Source organism: Heterodontus francisci, chromosome 32 (assembly GCF_036365525.1).
Source record: "Heterodontus francisci isolate sHetFra1 chromosome 32, sHetFra1.hap1, whole genome shotgun sequence".
In the NCBI taxonomy this organism is placed as follows: Eukaryota; Metazoa; Chordata; class Chondrichthyes; order Heterodontiformes; family Heterodontidae; genus Heterodontus; species Heterodontus francisci.
The window spans coordinates 50,843,453-50,868,515 of record NC_090402.1 but is presented as its reverse complement, the minus strand read 5'-3'; the positions used below and the strand labels follow the sequence as shown (position 1 = coordinate 50,868,515).

The 25,063-nt window shown below is 52.1% G+C and overlaps 1 protein-coding gene across 4 annotated transcripts in view; it reads right to left on the bottom strand.

Moving 5' to 3' along the window:
• The window catches only part of LOC137347803 (tetratricopeptide repeat protein 28-like), a 492,214-nt gene that overhangs the window by 381,256 nt on the left and 85,895 nt on the right, over nt 1-25,063 (bottom strand). For all 4 annotated transcript variants that reach the window (XM_068012797.1, XM_068012799.1, XM_068012800.1 and 1 more), the window contains exons 12-13: nt 21,872-22,091; nt 7,828-8,049 (exon numbers count right to left, since the gene is read on the bottom strand). In XM_068012797.1, the coding sequence (XP_067868898.1) occupies nt 7,828-8,049; nt 21,872-22,091 (442 nt within the window). The remainder of the gene's footprint in view (nt 1-7,827; nt 8,050-21,871; nt 22,092-25,063) is intronic.

Genomic DNA, 25,063 nt, shown 5'->3' with positions numbered 1-25,063 from the left:
GTGTGACTTCAAAACAGAAAGCTCACGCAGCACTAATGAACATTTATAAAATGTGGTCAATATTCAACAAAGTGAAAACCACAAAAACCTATTCCCGACAAATTTACTTAAGCCTGACCCCATTATCATGGTTCTTCTTCTTTGGCCTCCTTATCTCGAGAGACAATGGGTAAGCGCCTGGAGGTGGTCAGTGGTGTGTGGAGCAGCGCCTGGAGTGGCTATAAAGGCCAATTCTAGAGTGACAGGCTCTTCCACAGGTGCTGCAGAAAAATTTGTTTGTCGGGGCTGTTACACAGTTGGCTCTCCCCTTGCGCCTCTGTCTTTTTTCCTGCCAACTGCTAAGTCTCTTTGACTCGCCACACTTTAGCCCCGCCTTTATGGCTGCCAGCCAGCTCTGGCGAACGCTGGCAACTGACTCCCACGACTTGTGATCAATGTCACAGGACTTCATGTCGCGTTTGCAGACGTCTTTAAAGCGGAGACATGGACGGCCGGTGGGTCTGATACCAGTGGTGAGCTCGCTGTACAATGTGTCTCTGGGGATCCTGCCATGTTCCATGCGGCTCACATGGCCAAGCCATCTCGAGCGCCGCTGACTCAGTAGTGTGTATAAGCTGGGGATGTTGGCCGCATCGAGGACTTCTGTGCTGGAGATACGGTCCTGCCACCTGATGCCAAGTATTCTCCGGAGGCAGCGAAGATGGAATGAATTGAGACGTCGCTCTTGGCTGGCATACGTTGTCCAGGCCTCGCTGCCATAGAGCAAGGTACTGAGGACATGGTTACATGTTCTATTATATACTGCAAAATCATTATCCACCTACCATCCATATGCCTATCCAGCAATTAATCATCTATCAACTATTTACATTGTCATGCTTATGAGAAGTGTGATGATAAAAAAAAATACAAACTCAAACTGAAGAGTTATAAAAATTGACTTTTCTTTTTTTAAAAAAATGGATAATGTCGTAAAAGATGGCCGCATGTGTATTCGAACATTGTCACACTGTCTGTTTAGAACAAAGAATGCCTAACCAGGTTGAAAGGTGGTAAATACACCCATCCTGAAACAATCCAGAATTGAATGGGTTCTGCTGAAACAAGGAAGATATGAAGTGGCAACATCATAACCACATTATTCTCATCCTGTGCCACTGTGTCATCAAAGTGTCTCCTACCAGAATCTGATGTGATAAACTTTTTACCTTAAAAATGCAGATCTCGAAGCATGCAAAGAGAGAGAGAGAGAGAGAAAGGAGACAGCCAGAAAGAAGCATCACCAAAGGCTTATCCAGCTAAGAGCTGAGAGAAAATCCAGCAAGGTAGAAGGGAGACACCCTGCTGCAAATTCCACATTTTCAACTTATCCAGCAGTAAATTTGAAGTGATCCTCTGTCTTCAAGCTGAACTTTCAATAACAAAGAAATCTGCAAACACCACAGGCCAGCAACCAGTGAGAAGTTGACTTCCAAGAGAATTCAACAGGTTTACCGTGAACCCGGAAACCCTACAAAGAACAGTACAGCACAGGAACAGGCCATTTGGCCCTGCCTGTCTAAACTAAAACCTTCTGCACTTCCAGGGTCCGTATCCCTCTATTCCTATCCTATTCATGTATTTGTCAAGACGCCTCTTAAACGTTGTTATCGTATCTGCTTCCACCACCTCCCCCAGCAGCAAGTTCCAGACACTTACCATCCTCTGTGTAAAAAACTTGCCTCGCACATCCCCTCTGAACTTTGCCCTTTGCACCTTAAACCTATGTCCACTAGTAACTGACTCTTCCACCCTGGGAAAAAGCTTCTGACTATCCACTCTGTCCATGCCACTCATAACTTTGTAAACCTCTATCAGGTCGCCCCTCCACCTCCGTCGTTCCAGTGAAAACAATCCGAGTTTATCCAACCTCTCCTCATAGCTAATACCCTCCAGACCAGGCAACATCCTGGTAAACCTCTTCTGTACCCTCTCCAAAGCCTCCATATCCTTCTGGTAGTGTGGCGACCAGAATTGTACGCAATATTCCAAGTGTGGCCTAACTAAGGTTCTGTACAGCTGCAACATGACTTGCCAATTTTTATACTCTATGCCCCAACCGATGAAGACAAGCATGCCGTATGCCTTCTTGACTACCTTATCCACCTGCATTGCCACTTTCAGTGATCTGTGGACCTGTACGCCCAGATCTCTCTGCCTGTCAATACTCCTAAGGGTTCTGCCATTTACTGTATACCTCCCACCTGTATTAGACCTTCCAAAATGCATTAACTCACATTGATCTAGATTAAACATGGTCTGCCATTTCTCCGCCCAAATCTCCAACCAATCTATATCCTGCTGCATCCTCTGACAATCCTCATCATTATCCGCAACTCCTCCAACCTATGTGTCGTCCGCAAACTTACTAAACAGACCAGCTACATTTTCCTCCAAGTCATTTATATATACTACAAACAGCAAAGGTCCCAGCACTGATCCCTGCGGAACACCACTAGTCACAGCCCTCCATTCAGAAAAGCACCCTTCCACTGCTACCCTCTGTCTTCTAAGACCGAGCCAGTTCTGTATCCATCTTGCCAGCTCACCTCTGATCCCATGTGACTTCACCTTTTGTACCAGTCTGCTATGAGGGACATTGTCAAAGGCTTTACTGAAGTCCATGTAGACAACATCCAGTGCCCTTCCTTCATCAATCATCTTCGTCACTTACTCAAAAAACTCAATCAAGTTAGTGAGACACGACCTCCCCTTCACAAAACCATGCCGCCTCTTGCTAATAAGTCCATTTGTTTCCCAATGGGAGTAAATCCTGTCCCGAAGAATCCTCTCTAATAATTTCCCTACCACTGATGTAAGGCTCATCGGCCTGTAATTTCCTGGATAATCCTTGCTACCCTTCTTAAACAAAGGAACAACATTGGCTACTCTCCAGTCCTCTGGCACCTCGCCTGTAGCCAATGAGGATACAAAGATTTCTGTCAAGGCCCCAGCAATTTCCTTCCCTTGCCTCCCTCAGTATTCTGGGGTAGATCCCATCAGGCCCTGGGGACTTATCTACCTTAATGTTTTTCAAGACGCCCAACACCTCCTTTTTGAAATCGACATGACCCAGACTATCTACACACCCTTCCCTAGACTCATCATCCACCAAGTCCTTCTCCTTGGTGAATATTGATGCAAAGTACTCATTTAGAACCTCGCCCATTTCCACTGGCTCCACGCATAGCTTCCCTCCTCTGTCCTTGAGTTGGCCAACCCTTTCCCTGGCTACCCTCTTGCTCTTTATATACGTATAAAAAAGCCTTGGGATTCTCCATAATCCTGTTTGCCAATGACTTTTCATGACTCCTTTTAGCCCTCCTGACTCCTTGCTTAAGTTCCTTCCTACTTTCTTTATATTCCTCAAGGGCTTCGTCTGGTCCCAGCCTTCTCGCCCTTATGAATGCTTCCTTTTTCTTTTTGACTAGGCTCACATACCGGTCCTGGATTCTAATCAACTGACGTTTGAAAGACTCCCACATGCCAGATGTTGATTTACCCTCAAACAGCCTCCCCCATTCTAAATTCTTCAGTTCCTGCCTAATATTGTTATAATTAGCCTTCCCCCAATTTAGCACCTTCACCCGAGGACTACTCTTATCCTTATCCACAAGTACCTTAAAACTCACGGAATTAGTTTAGAGATACAGCACTGAAACAGGCCCTTCGGCCCACCGAGTCTGTGCCGACCATCAACCACCCATTTATACTAATCCCAGACGAATCCCATATTCCAATAACATCCCCACCGGTCCCTTTATATTTCTTTACCACCTACCTACACTAGGGGCAATTTATAATGGCCAATTAACCTATCAACCTGCAAGTCTTTGGCATGTGGGAGGAAACCGGAGCACCCGGAGGAAACCCACGCAGACACAGGGAGAACTTGCAAACTCCGCACAGGCAGTACCCAGAATCGAACCCGGGCCCCTGGAGCTGTGAGGCTGCAGTGCTAACCACTGCGTCACTGTTCCCGAAATACTCCCCTACTGAAACTTCGACCACCTGGCCTGGCCCATTCCCCAATACCAGGTCCAGTACGACCCTTTCCCTAGTTGGACTATCTGCATATTGTTTCAAGAAGCCCTCCAGGATGCGCCTTACAAATTCTGCCCCATCCAATCCCCTAGCGCTAAGTGAGTCCCAGTCAATATAGCGGAAGTTAAAATCATCCACCACAACAACCTACCTCACTTGAAAACCACTTACCCCTTTTCCTCTCAGTGACTGCTTGTGTGTGTGTGAGTGTGTGTGTGTGTGAGAGTGTGTGTGAGAGTGTGTGTGCGTGTGTGTGCGTGAATGCATGAGTGGATGAGATTGTGAAAATTTCGGGATAAGGCATATTGCTCAATAAATAATTAATCTCCTGTTTTAAACCTTCAAGAAAACCTGTCGCCGTCTGTTTGACAAATAAAACACAAAGGGGTTAAAACCTAATAACAAAAAACACTTGATATGGTCAGGTGGGAGTTGAACAGTGGGAACCACCCACATCCCTCAGCAAGTGGCCGTAACAACATAGTTGTACCCAACTGGTTCAAGTTTCATGTTCATAAAAGTATGACAAATTACACTACAGGAGGTAAGCATTGTACCAACTGAACTTGGAGAAAACTTCTCATGAAAAACAAAAATAACAAATCCAGAATGACAAGTCAGAAAAACCTACCGTTAAAAAATAAGGCCACCAATAAAATTACATAAAATAATTTTTAAAACACTTTGTTACTATTTTGGTTTCTTACTGAGGTACTTAGTTTTGAAAATAAGGCTTATAACATAATAAACACATTTACAAAATAAAATTAAACTCACCTATACAATGGTATATGTGTAAAATTGTGGCTAGCAATATTTTATATTGGTGATCTGTGCTTTTCTGTGAATGGAAGGCTAGAACTCTTAGGGGACCTACAACCATCGTTGGCAGCAAAGAAGCTCAGTAAGAAGGTAGCAGGCTATACATTCCAGTGCACATCTCGGCCTGTAGATTCCATTGATAACAAGATTGGCCATTGGCAGAGCGTGCCAGAACTTGTTGCTTGTAAATATCAGCTTCCACTCATGTGCATCATTGGAAGATTACTGAAGAGAAAAAGCCCAAGGGAAACCTTTGATAGGAGCAGTGAAAGGAACCAGAATTTGCTTTATTTTGAACAAAACATCAAACGAAGGTGAAGCATGAAGAATAGAAAATGCTGCAAAGTCTAGATTTAGGTACACCTGAAATACAGAGACGTCTTTTCTCTTTACAAATGTTCTGAATTGACAAGCTGCAAAAGTAAAGAGCTGTGTATCCCTCTGTGAAACATATAGACATCTATTTATTGTAACTGTATTGTAGGAACATGTTTTAATCTAACTGCAGTGGATAAAGAAAACGTTATTTATTTTGCAGGAACTTCTAGTCAGCCCACAAAAAAAAATGTTGCTGGCCCCTATGAGACCCCACCCCCTTCCCCAGGGTTCAAGCCTACCAACTTGGGCCTCACACAGCTCACACTGCAATTCGCAACCAGAAGTCTCTCCTCTGGGGATTACACTTGAAGTCATTTCACTCTATAAATATAAAGTGCTCTTTCAATATTTTCCAAACTGAAACCTTCTTTCTTAGCTGAAACAACAATAATAATAATAAAATAAGACACTAATCCAGAGGCCCAGGCCAATGCTCTGGAGGCATGAGTTTGAATCCCACCACGACAGATAGTGAAATTTGAATTCAATTAATAAATCTGGAATTAAAAGTTAATCTAATGGTGACCATAAAACCATTGTCGATTGTTGTAAAAACCCATCTGGTTCACCACTGTCCTTTCGGGGAGGAAATCTGCTGTCCTTACCTGGTCTGGCCTACATGTGACTCCAGAAGCAGCAATGTGGTTGACTCTTAAATGCCCTCTGAAATGATCTAGCAAGCCACTCAGTTCAAGGGCAATTAGGGATGGGCAATAAATGCTGGCCTAGCCAGCGACGCCTACATCCCACAAACGAACAAAAAAAATAAAGTAGGGGCATAGAGTACAAAAGCGAGAAAGTTATGTTAAACTTGTGTAGAACACTGGTTCGGCCTCAACTGAAGTATTGTGTCCAGTTCTGGGCGCCACACGTTAGGAAAGATGTGAAGGCGTTGGAGACAGTGTAGAAAAGGTTCACGAGGATGGTTCCAGGGATGAGGAACTTCAGTTATGTGGATGGATTGGAGAAGTTGGGACTGTTTTCTTTGAAGAGATGGTTGAGATGAGATTTGATAGAGGTATTCAAAATCATTGAGGGGTCTGGACAGGGGTAGATCGGGAGAAACAGTTCCCATTGTTGGAGAGATCGAGAACAAGAGGGCACATGTTTAGGTAATTGGTCAAAGAAGCAATAGCGATATGGGGGAAAACCTTTTCACGCAGTGAGTTATTAGGGTCTGGAATGTACTTCCTGAGAGTGTGGTGGAGGCAGGTTCAATCGACGCATTCAAGAGGGAATTGGTTTGTTATCTGACAAAGACGAATATACAGGGCTATGGGAAGAAGGCGGGGGAGCGGCACTAGGCAAACGAATCTTTCAGAAAGCCAGCACAGATACGACGGGGCCGATTGGCCTCCTTCTGTGCTTTAACAATTGTACAATGCTGTGATTTTAAAAAAATGTATATTTACCTCGCCACAGGTATTACAATGAAATTTCCTGTGAGATAACCTTGGACATGGTCATGGCAGGGTTTAAGCAGTGTGCCATCTGGATCACCAGAATCAATGCCATCCACATCTGCTCAAGTCTTGCTTTTAGTGTGCATTTCCTGTCTGTCAAATTTACTTCCTGTGTCACATTTTCCCATCATGCCTGGGTGTTATTTTTAGTTGCATGGTATTTATATTTATTATTACATATAACTTTCAGTCCTCCCAACAATAGGTGAAGCTGCTGCTCCGCCACCACCACCTCCCAATCTGTTCCTCTAGACAACACTGCAAGTCTGTTTGATTATATTTATTTCTTCCTTCTCCAAACCAAAATTCCCTACAGGTAAGTTTTTTTTATTTTAAACTTACTTAACATTTATTTCCTGCCACAGCCTGGTAAGTGAGCACTGCTGTAGATTTTCTATGACTATATTAAAACTCTTACATCTGTGTGCACTTCCTGTCTACAAACCCTCACCTCTGGTTGTCCACTTTCTTATTATAAATGCTGATGTCAAGATTTATAATGGAAACTGCCTATGAAAATTTGTCACATTGTAATTACACCCTCCCGTCAGAGACGGCACTGTAACAACTCAGTATTGTATCTTCCCAACTCCTCAGTCTGGAGTATGGTGAAAATCCTAGACTCCAAACAGCTCTACTTCCCTGCTTCCTAACTGCTGTACGTGTTGCTCCTTAAACAATCTGAATAATATAACTTGATGTATTATATAAAATGAAGGACAGAATGCATGGTTTTACAATGAAGCTGAATACCCTGTGCCCTGATGAAATTATCCCCAGCCCTCTAACCCTGCTCCAGATGAAGATTACACTTAGTTTTCACATCCCCTATGCGAATATGCAGGAGATCAAGTAGCAATATATTAAAAGAGTAAAATACAGCGGATATTTTCTGTACACATTAACCTTCTACTTCCTGTCTCACAAATTTAGAGTAATCCTTAATCACGTCATACACAAGTACACAAGTCCAGGCAGAGATCGAACTTCCTTTACAATATTCACCTCGGCTGCATTTAGCGAATATCAGCTCATGACAACAATTCAATTCAGAAAAGTCTGCAAAACACCAAACACTTACCAGCTCTGAGGAAGGCAGTGGGCAGTTCCAAAGGCAGTACAGGATCTTGGTTAGCACCTCCATCCCCACAACTAGACAGGACGACAATCCTGGCCTTTAGTTCCAATTCAAGGATCTCAGGAATGGTCAGTAAATAGGAGCGCTCCTCCACGAGTTCTCCAGCCGCCGGAGGTGGATGCGGGGTAAAGACCAACACACTATCCTCCCAGCTCCCATATGTTGCTGTAACAACAGAAAGATCATAATTAGGGGAGTGTCTACTCACTGTTTCAAATTTCTTGGTGTAACGTTTGTGTTCATCTAGGTGAGGAACATCATTATCCCATCAAACAGTCCCAGGACAAGCACAGACCAAGTTAGATACAGAGTAAAGCGAGGAGCGGGGAACTAGGGGCCGAGGGCCGACAACGGGCTTAGATACACAGTAAAGCTCCTTTCAAGTCCCATCAAACACTCCCTGGGCAGATACAGTATGGGTTAGATATAGAATAAAGCTCCCTCTACACTGTCCCATCAAACACGCCCAGGGCAGGTAGAAAATGCAATGAAAATAGAAAGTGCTGGAAATACACGGCAAGCCAGACTTGCTGTGTATTTCCAGCACTTCCTGTTTTTATTTCAGATTTCCAGCATCCGCAGTATTTTGCTTTAATTTCAGGTGGAGAATGGGTTAGATACAGAGTAAAGCTCTCTCCATACTGTCCCATCAAACACTCCCAGGACAGATATGACTGCGTTTGCTGACAACATAACCACTAAGTGGCACAGTACTGGCACAGGCGCAAATGCAGCCTCTTCCACAGAAATGTCACTGTCTGTGACATTTAGGCAGCTGCCAGGATTAAAGATGGCGCTGCTCAATTTATCACAGAAAAACAACTACAACCCAAAAATTCCCTCAAAGGTTGCCATCACCGCCTCCATCCCACCGCCCCCCCACCCCCCGCTCTCTCCTGCCATTGCTTCATTTGTATAATTTCTTGGACATCTCCTGCTCAACTGTTTTAATTTTTTTTTGACAAAGACAGAAGATCTCTGGTATGATACTGCCATTGAAATTTGGAATGTAAAGCATCTTTCTATGGGATGGTAAAGTCAACATTTACACTGTGAAGTTTTTGGAGGAAATAACTCTGAATTTCTTCCCCAATCACTACCCACCTACCCACCCACCCTCGCCTCCATTCCACAACCTTCCATTCACCCAATCCACACATTCATACTCGCTCCAGACCTCGCCACTGCTCCCTCCCTTCCCCTTCCCTCGGCCGATTGTTCCCCGCTTCTGGCTTCCTGTCACCCCCACTCTCCATCCGCTCGCTCCCCGCTTCTCCCCCACTCCGCCTCCAGCAGCTAGCTCCAGGCCACACCACTCCCCTCCTCTCAGCCACTCGCTCCCACGTTCGATCGTTCTCCGCCTGCCACCCGAAGAAGCAAGGGAAGGGTGATGGGGCGACGTAGGAGCGAGTGGCCGAGAGGAGGGAAGTGGCGCAGCCTAGAGCTGGCATCTGGAGGTGGGGGGGGGGGGGGGGGGGAAGTGGGGAGTGAGCAGCTGGAGAGCAGGGTGGCGGTAAGCGAGGAGCGGGGAACTAGGGGCCGAGGGCCGACAACGGGCTTAGATACACAGTAAAGCTCCTTTCAAGTCCCATCAAACACTCCCTGGGCAGATATAGTATGGGTTAGATATAGAATAAAGCTCCCTCTACACTGTCCCATCAAACACACCCAGGACAGGTACAGCACGGGGGTTAGATACAGAGTAAAGCTCCCTCTACACTGTCCCCATCAAACACTCCCAGGACAGGTACAGCACTGGGATTGGCTGGGCAATTTGGGAAGCACTTCCTGCCTGCAATCAGGGGGAGCAGCTGCACCTGTGTTGCTGCAACTGCAACTGGAGAGGAGAGAGGAGTTACTGCAGAGAGGTGACTGTAGAGTGGAGACAGCTGTATTTACTGTGGAACTGTTGCACTTTTTCAAGACTAAGAAGACCTGAGAGTCATTTTGGAGAGGTGGGTGTTGGAGCACCAAAGAACTGTTGGTTGTTTGGACTGTTGGGCGAGGGAGAAGGCACCGGAAGATCCAGGGGTGGGGCTGCCAAATTCTATAGGGAGCCCTAGTATTTGCTCTTGTGTTTATCTGCCATCCTGCACAAAAGGGGCTCCCTCCCCACCGCCCCCCCCCCCAACTGTGTGGCTCGGGACGGCTGGAGCTGCCCGGCTGAAGACTATCTTTTTGCAACAACAGAAAAGGGAGAGAACCGGGCGGCTCTAGCCGACCCGGGCGAAGAGCCCTCCCCTAACTGGAAGATTGAACTGTAGACTCTGCAGGAAGGTGCTCCAACCACCAAGTGAACTGTAACATCCTCGCAGCTGTTCTCTCTCTTCCATCACTCGGCCACCTATCCTCCTCTCCTCTCCTTGTCCTTTTCAACCCTATCCTCCTCTACTCCCATCCCCACCTCCCCCATCATTTTGTTTGTGTTAAAGAAAACTGTTGTGTGCTTTGTTTCTTGGGGGTGGGCGTAGCTCTGCGACCCCATGGCAAGCCCCTCTTCGCCGGTGGCGGGGCCTTTCCGTTCATATGCTGCTGCGGCTGCTGCAGCTGCACCTGTTGCCCCGTCACCGTTTGCTTTATTAACATCGAAGCATGGAGTCAAGAGCTACGTCCACCCGAACATGACTATCGAGGCATGTGTGAAAGCAATGGCCGAGGTTGTCGGCCCTTCGGCCATTGTTGCAGCCTCTAAAATGTATAGGAAGGCAGTGTTATTCCTGAGGACCGAGCGGGCGGTGTCCCTGGCTCTGAGCAAGGGGCTCACCGTGGGCGGGACCTTTCTGCCAGTGGACCCCCTGGAGGCCACTGCGCAAAGGCTCATTCTATCCAATTTCCCGCCCTTCATTCCTGGTGAGCTCCTCCTTCCCCACCTGCACCATATGGGGGAGGTAAAGACGGGGCTCACCCCAGACCCGCTCGGTCTTCGGGAGAACAGCCTCCGACATGTGTACTCCTTCCGCTGCCAGTTATTCATGCAGCTGGCGCGGGAGGAGGTTACAGAGGGCCACTTTAATGTCGAGTTCCAGGGGACGGCCTACCGTGTCTTCTGGACCTTGGATGGGCTGCGGTGCCATGTCTGTAAGGGGGTGGGGCATGTTCGTAAGAACTGCCCCAACCTCCCGGCTGACAACTCCAACTCGGCGGCCCAGGGTGGCGCCGCTGCACCTCCTCCCACCCCCCCTACACCTCCACCAGATACCATTCAGTCGGTACCGGAGGCTGTGGTTTTCTCGGCCTCCGGCAGGGAGGAGGGTGACCGTCCAAGTGGAAGGAAGGCGCGGAGGAGGAATAAACATCGAGAGGCGCGTCCCCTGGACACCGTAACACTACCCGAGTCTGAGCTCAGCACAAAGCCCGATCTCGGGGAGTCAACTTGCCCCAGAGCTGGGCTCAGGCCCAGGGTGAATAAGAAAAAAGAGAGTGCGGAGGCCTCTGATGACATGGAGGTCTCTGAGCCTCTGCGCCCCGGTGGGAAAAAGAGGAGAAGGCACCCCTCCACAGAGGTAATGAGGGGCCCTGAGGCGCAGGGCCCATCTGTTGGAGGGGAGCTGTCTCCAGTTTCGGGTCCCCAGGTTTCCCCTACCGCCACCACCAAGGCTACAAAGTCTGGGCAGGAGCTCCCTATTCCTCAGGATGGAGGGGAGGGGAAGGCCCCGGTACATGAGGCCCCTCCTGAAGGAGTAAGTGGGGCCCTGCTTGTGGTGGGGGAGCCTGGGGACTCCGCCCATTCTGCCACTGCTACTGGGTCGGGTGCCCTGAGTGAAGGGGAGGGTGATGCCCCAGAGGGTCGGCCCTCCCAGCCGGAGTTCACCACCAACATGGAGACACCTGACCCGGTTATAACCGAGAATGCTGCACCATCTGCTGGGCCTGTGGGTGCTGGCGGAGCGGGAGATGGCCTCCTCTCGCCGCCTCCGGTCTCGGCTCCGGCTGGATTTCCGGAGTCGGGAACTTCTGTCTCCCCTGGACCACTCATTGGCCTGGGGACGGAGGTGGAGGGGGGTCCTGAACTGCTGGCGCCCACAGGCTCCAGTTTCACAGTAGAACCCAGAGAGGACTCCTCCGCCATCGATCCTGGGGGTGGGATCGTGATGGAGGCAGGACCAGCTGGCGCGGCCGGGACGTCCGCCCCACAGTGTGTGGTGGATGTGTTGGCCGCTGGCGGTGACGACCCGGAGGAGGATGGGGATTCGGTGCGGGGCACGGAGGATGATCTTGATTCCATCGCCAGTGAGGTGGTGGAGTCCCTCGTGCCTCCCACCGAATCTCCTCTCATCCCCACGGCGGAACTCTGGGATTTCCTCGCGGCCTGTAGGGGTTGCCGCAATAAAGTTCAGCTGGCCCTCGACCGTTGGTCGAATCTGGTGCTGATCATACAGTCCGTCCGTGCCGCCCTTAAGATAGCGGGCAAGCGCGCGGACGTGAAACTGGTTGAGAGGCGCCGTTTTAATGTGTTCCTCAATGGGTTGCTGGGGGAGTGGAGGGCCAGGTGCACTTCCACTCCCTCCTCACAGTGAGGTGTTTGTGACGGGTTTTAAGTACCTTTGACATGAAGATAACCATAGCCAGTCTCAACATCAACGGCAGCAGGGAGTCTCACCCAGATTTCACAATCTCTCAGTCCTTATGGAAGGGAGATACACGGTGAGCTTTCTGCAGGAAACCCACACCGTTCCGGGAGATGAAGCCACCTGGCTCCTGGAGTGGCAGGGTGGGGTCTACATGAGTCACCTCACCCCAGGGCGTTCTGGGACATCCTGGGGGACGATTACGCGCGGGTCCTGGGGGAAAGCCTGGCGACCGGGGAGATGCCCCTCTCGTGGCGCAGGGCGGTCATCGTCCTGCTGCCAAAGAGGGGCGATCTCCGCCTGTCTTTTACCAGGATCTATTCCGAGTCTGGAACATGGTCGCCTCCAGTCAGGGCGCTCCCCCGCCGGCGGAGCAGAGCGCCTCGGCTGTCCGGGCGGCCGACTCCGGGGACGGTCCGGCAGGCGGAGGAGTAGCCGAAACCCCCGGGACGCCCCTCACTGCGGGTGGCGAGGGGGCTCGGGAGTGCGGAGCGATCCCGGCGGAGCTGACCCCCGCTCGGCCGGAACTGCTCATCGGACCCAGGCCCCGAAACCCTCCTCGGGAGCCGGTCCCGCACAAACCGAGCCGCCTCTCAGAAATGCCCTCCGTGCCATTCCAATCGGCGCGGAGGGGTTTCCTGTACGGGCTGCTGCTGCACATTCACCACTTCCTCACCCTCGTCAGCCGGCCGGATACGCCCTGGCGGTCCGCGTTGCCATCTGGCGGTGAGGGGAAACCCCGATGGAGGTCTCTCTACGCGGGAGTCTTCCCCCTTTACATCGGGGACCTGGGGTGGAGGGTGCTGCACAGAGCAGTCCCGTGCAATAGACTTTTAAGTAGGTTCACGGACTCCCAGGCCGCCTGTACTTTCTGCGGCCTGGACGAGTCCGTGTTCCATGTTTATACGGAGTGTGTGAGGTTGCAGCCCCTCTTTGAGTATCTGAAGGGGCTGCTCCTCAAATTCTGGCTGCACTTCAGTCCCACGCTCCTGATCTTTGGGCACCCGGTGCGGAGGGGCTTGGGCCGGGAGGAGGATCTCCTCGTCTGTCTGCTCCTGGGCCTGGCCAAGGTGGCAATTCACAGGTCCAGGTTGCGGGCCGTCGGGGGTTCCATCCTCCCCGATTGCCTGCCCCTCTTCCGCGGTTACGTTCGCGCCTGGGTGTCCCTGGAGAAGGAGCATATGGTGTCTGTCGATACGCTTGAGGCCTTCCGCGATCGGTGGGCACCGCAGGGACTGGAGTGCATCATTGATGCCGAAAATGGCATTTTAATTTGAGTTTTTGTTGATTTATCTGGTCTTAAATAAAGTTATTTTTTAAAAAAATGTAAATATGTATATAAAGGGGGCCTGAGGAATAAAGGCCCCCTCAACATGAAAATATAAAAGGGGCCTGGTGTATAAAGGTCACCTTATAAAAAAAAAGGAAAAAAAAATGGGGGTTAGATACAGAGAAAAAAAAATGAAAAAAAAAAACGGGGGGAAAAAAAAACGGGGGTTAGATACAGAGGAAAAAAAAATGAAAAAAAAAAACGGGGGGAAAAAAAACGGGGGTTAGATACAGAGTAAAGCTCCCTCTACAGTGTCCCCATCAAACACACAGGACAGGTACAGCACGAGGTTAGATAGAGTAAAGCTCCCTCTGCAGTGTCCCCAAAAAAAAATGGGGTTGGAAAGAAAAAAAAAAACGGGGTTAGATACAGAGTAAAGCTCCCTCTACACTGTCCCATCAAACAGCGTGAGGTTAGATACAGAGTAAAGCTCCCTCTACAAAAAAAAACAAAAAGAAAAGAGAAAAAAAACGGGTTAGATACAGAATAAACCTCCCTCTACAGTGCGCAATCAAACAATAGGATTAAATTTTCCTCTTCATCATCCGGCAGAAAGAATTACCCGGATGTGTTGAACCCACTTGATTTTTACTCCATTGATTTGCAGCTGTCACTCTGACCCTGGAATCGGTTGCACCACTGGCATGTCTCTTTACCAAGTCCCTCATACAAGGACTGACCTGATGAAGCAATTAATGATAAGAATGCCTAGGGATGCAGCATTGGACTTTGACTTTTGGAACATCAAGGAGACTTTGACTTGGAAATCATTACCTGGAGACTGCGAAAAGGAATCTGTGTGCTCATATCATCGGGTCTTGGGGCATATCCTGTTTGGGTCATGGTGAGGCAAGTGACTGCAGCAACTGTGTCTTTGCTGTGGTCGAGGGGATGGTGGCCGTGCACACACACATATTACGAGTTGTGCTGCTCACCTCGTCACTCCTGAGGAGCTGCCCACCTAGTGAGGCTCAAGTTCACACTTGTTAGCTGTTTACCAACGAATGATCATCCTCCTTGGGATTGATTATGGGGTCAAGGTGTCTCTGAAGCCATGGCTGGCAGTGGACGTTCAAAACCACATCAGTCCTTTGTGGCAGATCTGGTATTCCATACCTGAAGTAGCACTACTCCAGGGCATTGCCAGCCTGACTCACTAATGGAAACTGAAGGGGGAAATTTTTCACTGGAGGCTGAAATCCTTCCTACTCAACTTGCAGTCCAAAACCCCAAATAAGTAAGGTGAACCTGATTGGGCAAGACTCAAATACTTGGCCATTTCCCTGCTCTGGTAATTTTTTAATTTTTTTTTTGTGGGATGTGAGCATCGCTGGCTAGGCCAACATTTATTTCCTATCCCTAATTGCCCTTGAACTGATTGGCTTGCCCAGCATTTCAGAAACAACCACATTGCAGTGGGTCTGGAGTCACATGTAGGCCAGACCAGGTAAGGACAGCAGATTTCCTTTCCTAAAGGACATTAGTGAACCAGATGAGTTTTTACAACAATCGACAATGGTTTCAAGGTCACCATTAGACTCGATTTTAGTTCCAGATTTATTAATTGAATTCAAATTTCACCATCTGCCGTGGTGTGATTTGAACTCATAACCCCAGAGCCTGGGCTCTGGATTACTAGTCCAGTGACATTACCACTACGCCACCGCCTCCCCTATTTTGTGTGGTTTTTGCTGGTTAAGCTCCAGCATTACAGTTGGGGACTCTGAGCCTTAGCTGGGCTAATCTACACCTAATCTCCCTGCATATACGTTGCATACTACACACTGCAGTGGGAAAAAAGAAATCCGACAAGTGGGAGCAGCTATCTCAGCAGTTTGAAGCAGAGGCTCCTAAATGTGATGATGAGTTTCGGCATGTGTCAGACACCCAGTAGAACATGACAAACATGTACTTTTAGTTCTTTTTCGCTGCCTGACTGAGGTAGGATTTGTATATGGTCACAGTGATTGCTACACGAAGACATACTAAGGTCCACCCAGTTCGCCTTCCACCAACCTGGAAGTTGCGCAATACAACGACAATGGTGCGGCTCTCTAACCATAGCAATCAATCACTGCCAATTACTCGACAACAGATTTGGATGAGGCAATAAAAACCCCAGTGGTGGAAATCTCTCAGAATTATAGAGCCAAAGATTTCATATTTTGAAAAGAGCTATTTACAGGTCATGAATGCCTCTCTGACAGGACTCAGTATGGCTGGTGTCTCCGTGACGGGACTCGGTATTGCTGGCCTCTCCGTGACGGGACTCGGTATTGCTGGCCTCTCCGTGACGGGACTCGGTATTGCTGGCCTCTCCGTGACGGGACTCGGTATTGCTGGCCTCTCCGTGACGGGACTCGGTATTGCTGGCCTCTCCGTGACGGGACTCGGTATTGCTGGCCTCTCCGTGACGGGACTCGGTATTGCTGGCCTCTCCGTGACGGGACTCGGTATTGCTGGCCTCTCCGTGACGGGACTCGGTATTGCTGGCCTCTCCGTGACGGGACTCGGTATTGCTGGCCTCTCCGTGACGGGGCTCGGTATTGCTGGCCTCTCCGTGACGGGGCTCGGTATTGCTGGCCTCACCGTGACGGGGCTCGGTATTGCTGGCCTCTCCGTGACGGGGCTCGGTATTGCTGGCCTCTCCGTGACGGGGCTCGGTATTGCCGGCCTCTCCGGGACGGGGCCCGGCATTGCCGGCCTCTCCGGGACGGGGCCCGGCATTGCCGGCCTCTCCGGGACGGGGCCCGGCATTGCCGGCCTCTCCGCGACGGGGCCCGGCATTGCCGGCCTCTCCGCGACGGGGCCCGGCATTGCCGGCCTCTCCGCGACGGGGCCCGGCATTGCCGGCCTCTCCGCGACGGGGCCCGGCATTGCCGGCCTCTCCGCGACGGGGCCCGGCATTGCCGGCCTCTCCGCGACGGGGCCCGGCATTGCCGGCCTCTCCGCGACGGGGCCCGGCATTGCCGGCCTCTCCGCGACGGGGCCCGGCATTGCCGGCCTCTCCGCGACGGGGCCCGGCATTGCCGGCCTCTCCGCGACAGGGCCCGGCATTGCCGGCCTCTCCGCGACAGGGCCCGGCATTGCCGGCCTCTCCGCGACAGGGCCCGGCATTGCCGGCCTCTCCGCGACAGGGCCCGGCATTGCCGGCCTCTCCGCGACAGGGCCCGGCATTGCCGGCCTCTCCGCGACAGGGCCCGGCATTGCCGGCCTCTCCGCGACAGGGCCCGGCATTGCCGGCCTCTCCGCGACAGGGCCCGGCATTGCCGGCCTCTCCGCGACAGGGCCCGGCATTGCCGGCCTCTCCGCGACAGGGCCCGGCATTGCCGGCCTCTCCGCGACAGGGCCCGGCATTGCCGGCCTCTCCGCGACAGGGCCCGGCATTGCCGGCCTCTCCGCGACAGGGCCCGGCATTGCCGGCCTCTCCGCGACAGGGCCCGGCATTGCCGGCCTCTCCGCGACAGGGCCCAGCATTGCCGGCCTCTCCGCGACAGGGCCCAGCATTGCCGGCCTCTCCGCGACAGGGCCCAGCATTGCCGGCCTCTCCGCGACAGGGCCCAGCATTGCCGGCCTCTCCGCGACAGGGCCCAGCATTGCCGGCCTCTCCGCGACAGGGCCCAGCATTGCCGGCCTCTCCGCGACAGGGCCCAGCATTGCCGGCCTCTCCGCGACAGGGCCCAGCATTGCCGGCCTCTCCGCGACAGGGCCCAGCATTGCCGGCCTCTCCGCGACAGGGCCCAGCATTGCCGGCCTCTCCGCGACAGGGCCCAGCATTGCCGGCCTCTCCGCGACAGGGCCCAGCATTGCCGGCCTCTCCGCGACAGGGCCCAGCATTGCCGGCCTCTCCGCGACAGGGCCCAGCATTGCCGGCCTCTCCGCGACAGGGCCCAGCATTGCCGGCCTCTCCGCGACAGGGCCCAGCATTGCCGGCCTCTCCGCGACAGGGCCCAGCATTGCCGGCCTCTCCGCGACAGGGCCCAGCATTGCCGGCCTCTCCGCGACAGGGCCCAGCATTGCCGGCCTCTCCGCGACAGGGCCCAGCATTGCCGGCCTCTCCGCGACAGGGCCCAGCATTGCCGGCCTCTCCGCGACAGGGCCCAGCATTGCCGGCCTCTCCGCGACAGGGCCCAGCATTGCCGGCCTCTCCGCGACAGGGCCCAGCATTGCCGGCCTCTCCGCGACAGGGCCCAGCATTGCCGGCCTCTCCGCGACAGGGCCCAGCATTGCCGGCCTCTCCGCGACAGGGCCCAGCATTGCCGGCCTCTCCGCGACAGGGCCCAGCATTGCCGGCCTCTCCGCGACAGGGCCCAGCATTGCCGGCCTCTCCGCGACAGGGCCCAGCATTGCCGGCCTCTCCGCGACAGGGCCCAGCATTGCCGGCCTCTCCGCGACAGGGCCCAGCATTGCCGGCCTCTCCGCGACAGGGCCCAGCATTGCCGGCCTCTCCGCGACAGGGCCCAGCATTGCCGGCCTCTCCGCGACAGGGCCCAGCATTGCCGGCCTCTCCGCGACAGGGCCCAGCATTGCCGGCCTCTCCGCGACAGGGCCCAGCATTGCCGGCCTCTCCGCGACAGGGCCCAGCATTGCCGGCCTCTCCGCGACAGGGCCCAGCATTGCCGGCCTCTCCGCGACAGGGCCCAGCATTGCCGGCCTCTCCGCGACAGGGCCCAGCATTGCCGGCCCCTCCGCGACAGGGCCCAGCATTGCCGGCCCCTCCGCGACAGGGCCCAGCATTGCCGGCCCCTCTGCGACAGGGCCCAGCATTGCCGGCCCCTCTGCGACAGGGCCCAGCATTGCCGGCCCCTCTGCGACAGGGCCCAGCATTGCCGGCCCCTCTGCGACAGGGCCCAGCATTGCCGGCCCCTCTGCGACAGGGCCCAGCATTGCCGGCCCCTCTGCGACAGGGCCCAGCATTGCCGGCCCCTCTGCGACAGGGCCCAGCATTGCCGGCCCCTCTGCGACAGGGCCCAGCATTGCCGGCCCCTCTGCGACAGGGCCCAGCATTGCCGGCCCCTCTGCGACAGGGCCCAGCATTGCCGGCCCCTCTGCGACAGGGCCCAGCATTGCCGGCCCCTCTGCGACAGGGCCCAGCATTGCCGGCCCCTCTGCGACAGGGCCCAGCATTGCCGGCCTCTCTGCGACAGGGCCCAGCATTGCCGGCCTCTCTGCGACAGGGCCCAGCATTGCCGGCCTCTCTGCGACAGGGCCCAGCATTGCCGGCCTCTCTGCGACAGGGCCCAGCATTGCCGGCCTCTCTGCGACAGGGCCCAGCATTGCCGGCCTCTCTGCGACAGGGCCCAGCATTGCCGGCCTCTCTGCGACAGGGCCCAGCATTGCCGGCCTCTCTGCGACAGGGCCCAGCATTGCCGGCCTCTCTGCGACAGGGCCCAGCATTGCCGGCCTCTCTGCGACAGGGCCCAGCATTGCCGGCCTCTCTGCGACAGGGCCCAGCATTGCCGGCCTCTCTGCGACAGGGCCCAGCATTGCCGGCCTCTCTGCGACAGGGCCCAGCATTGCCGGCCTCTCTGCGACAGGGCCCAGCATTGCCGGCCTCTCTGCGACAGGGCCCAGCATTGCCGGCCTCTCTGCGACAGGGCCCAGCATTGCCGGCCTCTCTGCGACAGGGCCCAGCATTGCCGGCCTCTCTGCGACAGGGCCCAGCATTGCCGGCCTCTCTGCGACAGGGCCCAGCATTGCCGGCCTCTCTGCGACAGGGCCCAGCATTGCCGGCCTCTCTGCGACAGGGCCCAGCATTGCCGGCCTCTCTGCGACAGGGCCCAGCATTGCCGGCCTCTCTGCGACAGGGCCCAGCATTGCCGGCCTCTCTGCGACAGGGCCCAGCATTGCCGGCCTCTCTGCGACAGGGCCCAGCATTGCCGGCCTCTCTGCGACAGGGCCCAGCATTGCCGGCCTCTCTGCGACAGGGCCCAGCATTGCCGGCCTCTCTGCGACAGGGCCCAGCATTGCCGGCCTCTCTGCGACAGGGCCCAGCATTGCCGGCCTCTCTGCGACAGGGCCCAGCATTGCCGGCCTCTCTGCGACAGGGCCCAGCATTGCCGGCCTCTCTGCGACAGGGCCCAGCATTGCCGGCCTCTCTGGGACAGGACTCAGCATTGCCGGTCTCTCTGTGACAGGACTCAGTATTGCTGGCCTCTCTGACAGGACTCAGTATTGCTGGCCTCTCTGACAGGACTCAGTATTGCTGGTCTCTCTGACAGGACTCAGTATTGCTGGTCTCTCTGACAGGACTCAGTATTGCTGGTCTCTCTGACAGGACTCAGTATTGCTGGTCTCTCTGACAGGACTCAGTATTGCTGGTCTCTCTGTAACAGGACTCAGCATTCCTGGCCTCTCTGACAGGACTGGCTCTACTTTTATCTGCACCAATAACTGGACCAGATAAATGTATACCGCGCATACAGGATCAGATCAGAGGCTGACAATTCTGAAATGAATGACCCGCTACCTACAAAGCACAAGTCAAGAGTGTGATGGAATACTTTCCACTTGCCTGGATGAGCGCAGCTCCAACACTACTCAAGAAGGTTAAAGCAAGACACGTGATCAGTATCCCATCCACAACCTTAAACATTCTCTCCCTTCACCAGTGGCGCACAAGGGCTCCATTCACATTGCTGAGGCTCCTTTGGCAGCACCTCCCAAACCTGTACCACCTCGAAGCACAAGGGCAGCAGATGCATGGGAACATCACCACCTGCAAGTTCCCCTACATATCACACACCATCCTGACTTGGAACTATATCGCTGTTCCTTCGCTGTCACTGGTCAAATTCCTGGAACATCCCTCCGTAACAGCACTGTGGATGCACCTGCACCACATAGACAGGAGCGGTTCATGAAGACAGTTCACCAGCACCAAGTGTCTGCTCAGCTATGCAGGTGCGCAGCCACACAGCAGCCTGAAATGTAGCGTGCTGGCCTTACTCTGTGATAAATAATGAATGTGTACAGCTGTGCAAAAAAAAAAATTAAAGGGATCACACATTGAAATGCGCAGCAACTAAATTTTAAAGGGAACATTGACCACCACGTCCTCAAGGGCAATTAGAGTTGGACAATTAAAACTGGCCTTGTCAGCAACACTCACATGTATAAATAAAATAAAAATGAAAACATTGCAAAAGCCAGAAATCTGAAAATTGGAGCAGGAAATGCTGGGAATATGCAGCATGTCAGTCAGCACCCAAGTGCGCAAATACTGGGTAATATTTTCCACAGCAAGGCAGAACACAAATCAGTCTGATCCCTTCTCCAATGCTGTGGGAGCAGGATTTTCAACATAATTCCAGTAATGATGGCAGCAGCACCTCCAAGAAAATTCCTGGCCATGGACCCAGCAGACTGAATGAGTCACCTGGAAGCTTACAGTTTGCATACTCCAGCTGGGTACACTCTACTCAGTCAGCATCTCTCCCCATATCTTGTTCTTTACCTCAATGGAGCAAATGAGAATCGCAGGTTTCAATTTTAACTAAACTAGTGTTGTCTATTACCTTCAATTGTCTCTTTATTACCCTGCTGAAGAAATTCACTTTTTCTCCCTGTGCTTTTCTCAGGAGCTTTGAAATGATTATTTTGAGGAGAAATACTTCCAGGTTAGGGATAGCAAGGTTAGATCCAAATGGCAGCTGATGCTAGATTCATTATAAATTTTAAATCTGAGTTTGATAGATTTTTGTTATTCAAAGTCATTGAGGGATACTGGGCAAAAACAGGTAAATGGAGTTAGGACGCAGATCAAGCATGATCTCATTGAATGGCAGAACAGGCTTGAGGGGCTAAATGGCCTGCTCCTGTTCTTGTGTCCATGTGTTTCTATGTAAAACATTGAGCCTAACCAAAGATATATCCTGCAGGACCCCAGCAGAAAGCAGACACACTCTGATAGTTATCACATCAATCCCAGCTGAATTTGGACGTGGGTGAGTAAAGGTATCTGAGCCATTGCACTACTCGCTGATCACCCGCTCATTATTACACTGTGAGAATACCAATTTAGGGCCTTATTGTTATCTGCCTCACAGTCATCCAGTTTATGTCCTGGAAGCAGGCAAGCTCTGCTTACCGATATGTGCGACTGTCACTTGCGGAAGTCCGCTGAGCACACGCTTCTTAGTTGCTTCCTCGCCCATGACTGCCTCTGTTTGCAGATACTCAGCCACCTTGATAACCTCCTTCTGGGCTCCAATTAATGGGCCCCACGGCTTCCAAACTCTTCCCCATAAGGACAACGGTGAAGAGAAATGTGGGCTTCCCACGACCAGAGCCTGAGATCTGCCAAACACCTGAAGGCAGAAGCATCACACAGTTAAACACTTCCATTGGTATAACAGAGGCCACGAGGATTGACAATCAGCGAATGGGGCAGGAATGAATAAACCCTTTCCAGCAGATGTGATATATGTAGCTTGTACTAAACTAGAACGAAAGGAAAGAAATATCTGCATTTCTAGACTGCCTGTCACAACCTCAGGATGTCCCAAAGCGTACAGTCAATAAAATGTTCTTCATGTAGTCACTGGCGGCAGCCAATTCGTGCACAGCAAGGTCCCACAAATAACAATGACCAGATAATGTGTTCTACTGATATTGGTTGAGGGATAAATATTAGCCTGTACAATGGGGAGAACTCCTCCACTCTTAAGAACATAGAACAGTACAGCACAGTACAGGCCCTTCGGCCCACGATGTTGTGCCGAACCTTTAACCTACTCTAAGATCAAACTAACTACCTACCCTTCATTCTACTATCATCCATGTACCTATCCAAGAGTCGCTTAAATGCCCGTAACGTATCTGCTTCTACTACCACCGCTGGCAGCGCATTCCACGCACCCACCACGCTCTGTGTAAAGAACCTACCTCTGACATCTCCCCGAAACCTTCCTCCAATCACCTTAAAATTATGCCCCCTGGTGATAGCCCTTTCCACCCTGGGAAAAGGTCTCTGACTACCCACTCTATCTATGCCTTTCATCATCTTGTACCCCTCTATCAAGTCACCTCTCATCCTTCTTCGCTCCAATGAGAAAAGCCCTAGCTCCGTCCATCTTTCTTCGTAGGACATGCCCTCCAGTCCAGGCAGCATCCTGGTAAATCTCCTCTGCACCCTCTCTAAAGCTTCCACATCCTTCCTATAATGAGGCGACCAGAACTGAACACAATATTCCAAGTGTGGTCGAACCAGGGCCTTATAGAGCTGCAGCATAACCCCGCGGCTCTTAAACTCAATTCCCCTGTTAATGAAAGCCAACACACCATACGCCTTCTTAACAACCCTATCAACTTGGGTGGCAACTTTGAGCGATCTATGGACATGGACCCCAAGATCCCTCTGTTCCTCCACACTACCAAGAATCCTGTCTTTAAGCCTGTATTCCGCATTCAAATTCGACCTTCCAAAATGAATCACTTCACACTTTTCCAGGTTGAACTCCATCTGCCACTTCTCAGCCCAGCTCTGCATCCTGTCAATGTCCCGTTGCAACCTACAACAGCCTTCCACACTATCCACAACTCCAGCAACCTTCGTGTCATCGGCAAACTTGCTAACCCAGCCTTCCACTTCCTCATCCAAGTCATTTATAAAAATCACAAAGAGCAGAGGTCCCAGAACAGATCCTTGTGGAACACCACTGGTCACCGAGCTCCATGCTGAATACTTTCCATCTACTACCACCCTCTGTCTTCTATGGGCCAGCCAATTCTGTGTCCAGACAGCCAACTTTCCCTGAATCCCATGCCTCCTTACTTTCTGAATGAGCCTACCATGGGGAACCTTATCAAACGCCTTGCTAAAATCTATATACACCACATCCACTGCTCTTCCTTCATCAATGTGTTTTGTCACATCTTCAAAGAATTCAATAAGGCTTGTGAGGCATGACCTGCCCCTCACAAAGCCATGCTGACTGTCTCTAATCAAACCACGCTTTTCCAAATAATCATAAATCCTGTCTCTCAGAATCCTCTCCAATAATTTGCCCACTACCGACGTAAGACTGACTGGTCTATAGTTCCCAGGGTTATCCCTATTCCCTTTCTTGAACAAGGGAACAACATTTGCCACCCTCCAATCATCCAGTACTACTCCAGTGGACAGTGAAGATGCAAGGATCATCGCCAAAGGCGCAGCAATCTCTTCCCTCGCTTCCCGTAATATCCTTGGGTATATCCCGTCTGGCCCCGGGGACTTATCTGTCCTCATATCATTCAAAATTTCCAGCACATCCTCCCTCTTAACCTCAACCTGTTTGAGCATATCAGCCTGTTCCACGCTGTCCTCACAAACGACCAGGTCCCTCTCACTAGTGAATACTGAAGCAAAGTATTCATTTAGGACCTCCCCTACCTCCTCCGACTCCAGGCACAAGTTCCCTCCACTATCCCTGATCGGCCCTATCCTCACTCTGGCCATCCTCTTGTTCCTCACATAAGTCAAGAAGACCAAGGGGATCTTTTATATCCACTTGACAAGGCAGATGGGACTCGGTTTTAATGTTGCACCCAAAAGACGGCACCTCTGACAGTGCAATGCTCCCTCAGTATTGCACTGGACTGTCAGTCTAGGTTTTGTGTTGAAGTTGCTGAAGTGGGACTTAAATCCATGACTTTCCCACTCAGTGCCGAGTGCTGCCACTGAATGCTGCGTTGTTTGTTTCTATCCTCAAGGTGTCCATGATGGGACACCGAGGGAAGGCTACACCTACTGACCCAGACACACCCTCCTAGTCTGTGTAGTCAGGCTCCACTCACTGACCCAGACACACGTTCCCAGTCTGTTTAGTCAGGCTACACTCACTGACCCAGACACACATTCCCAGTCTTTGTAGTCAGGCTTCACTCACTGATCCAGACACACGTTCCCAGTCTGTGTAGTCAGGCTACACTCAATGACCCAGACACACGTTCCCAGTCTGTGTAGTCAGGCTACACTCAATGACCCAGACACACGTTCCCAGTCTTTGTAGTCAGGCTTCACTCACTGATCCAGACACACGTTCCCAGTCTGTGTAGTCAGGCTACACTCACTGACCCAGACACACGTTCCCAGTCTGTGTAGTCAGGCTACGCTCACTTACCCAGACACACGTTCACAGTCTGTGTAGTCAGGCTTCACTCACTGATCCAGACACACGTTCCCAGTCTGTGTAGTCAGGCTACGCTCACTTACGCAGACACACGATCCCAGTCTGTGTAGTCAGGCTACACTCAATGACCCAGACACACGTTCCCAGTCTGTGTAGTCAGGCTACAC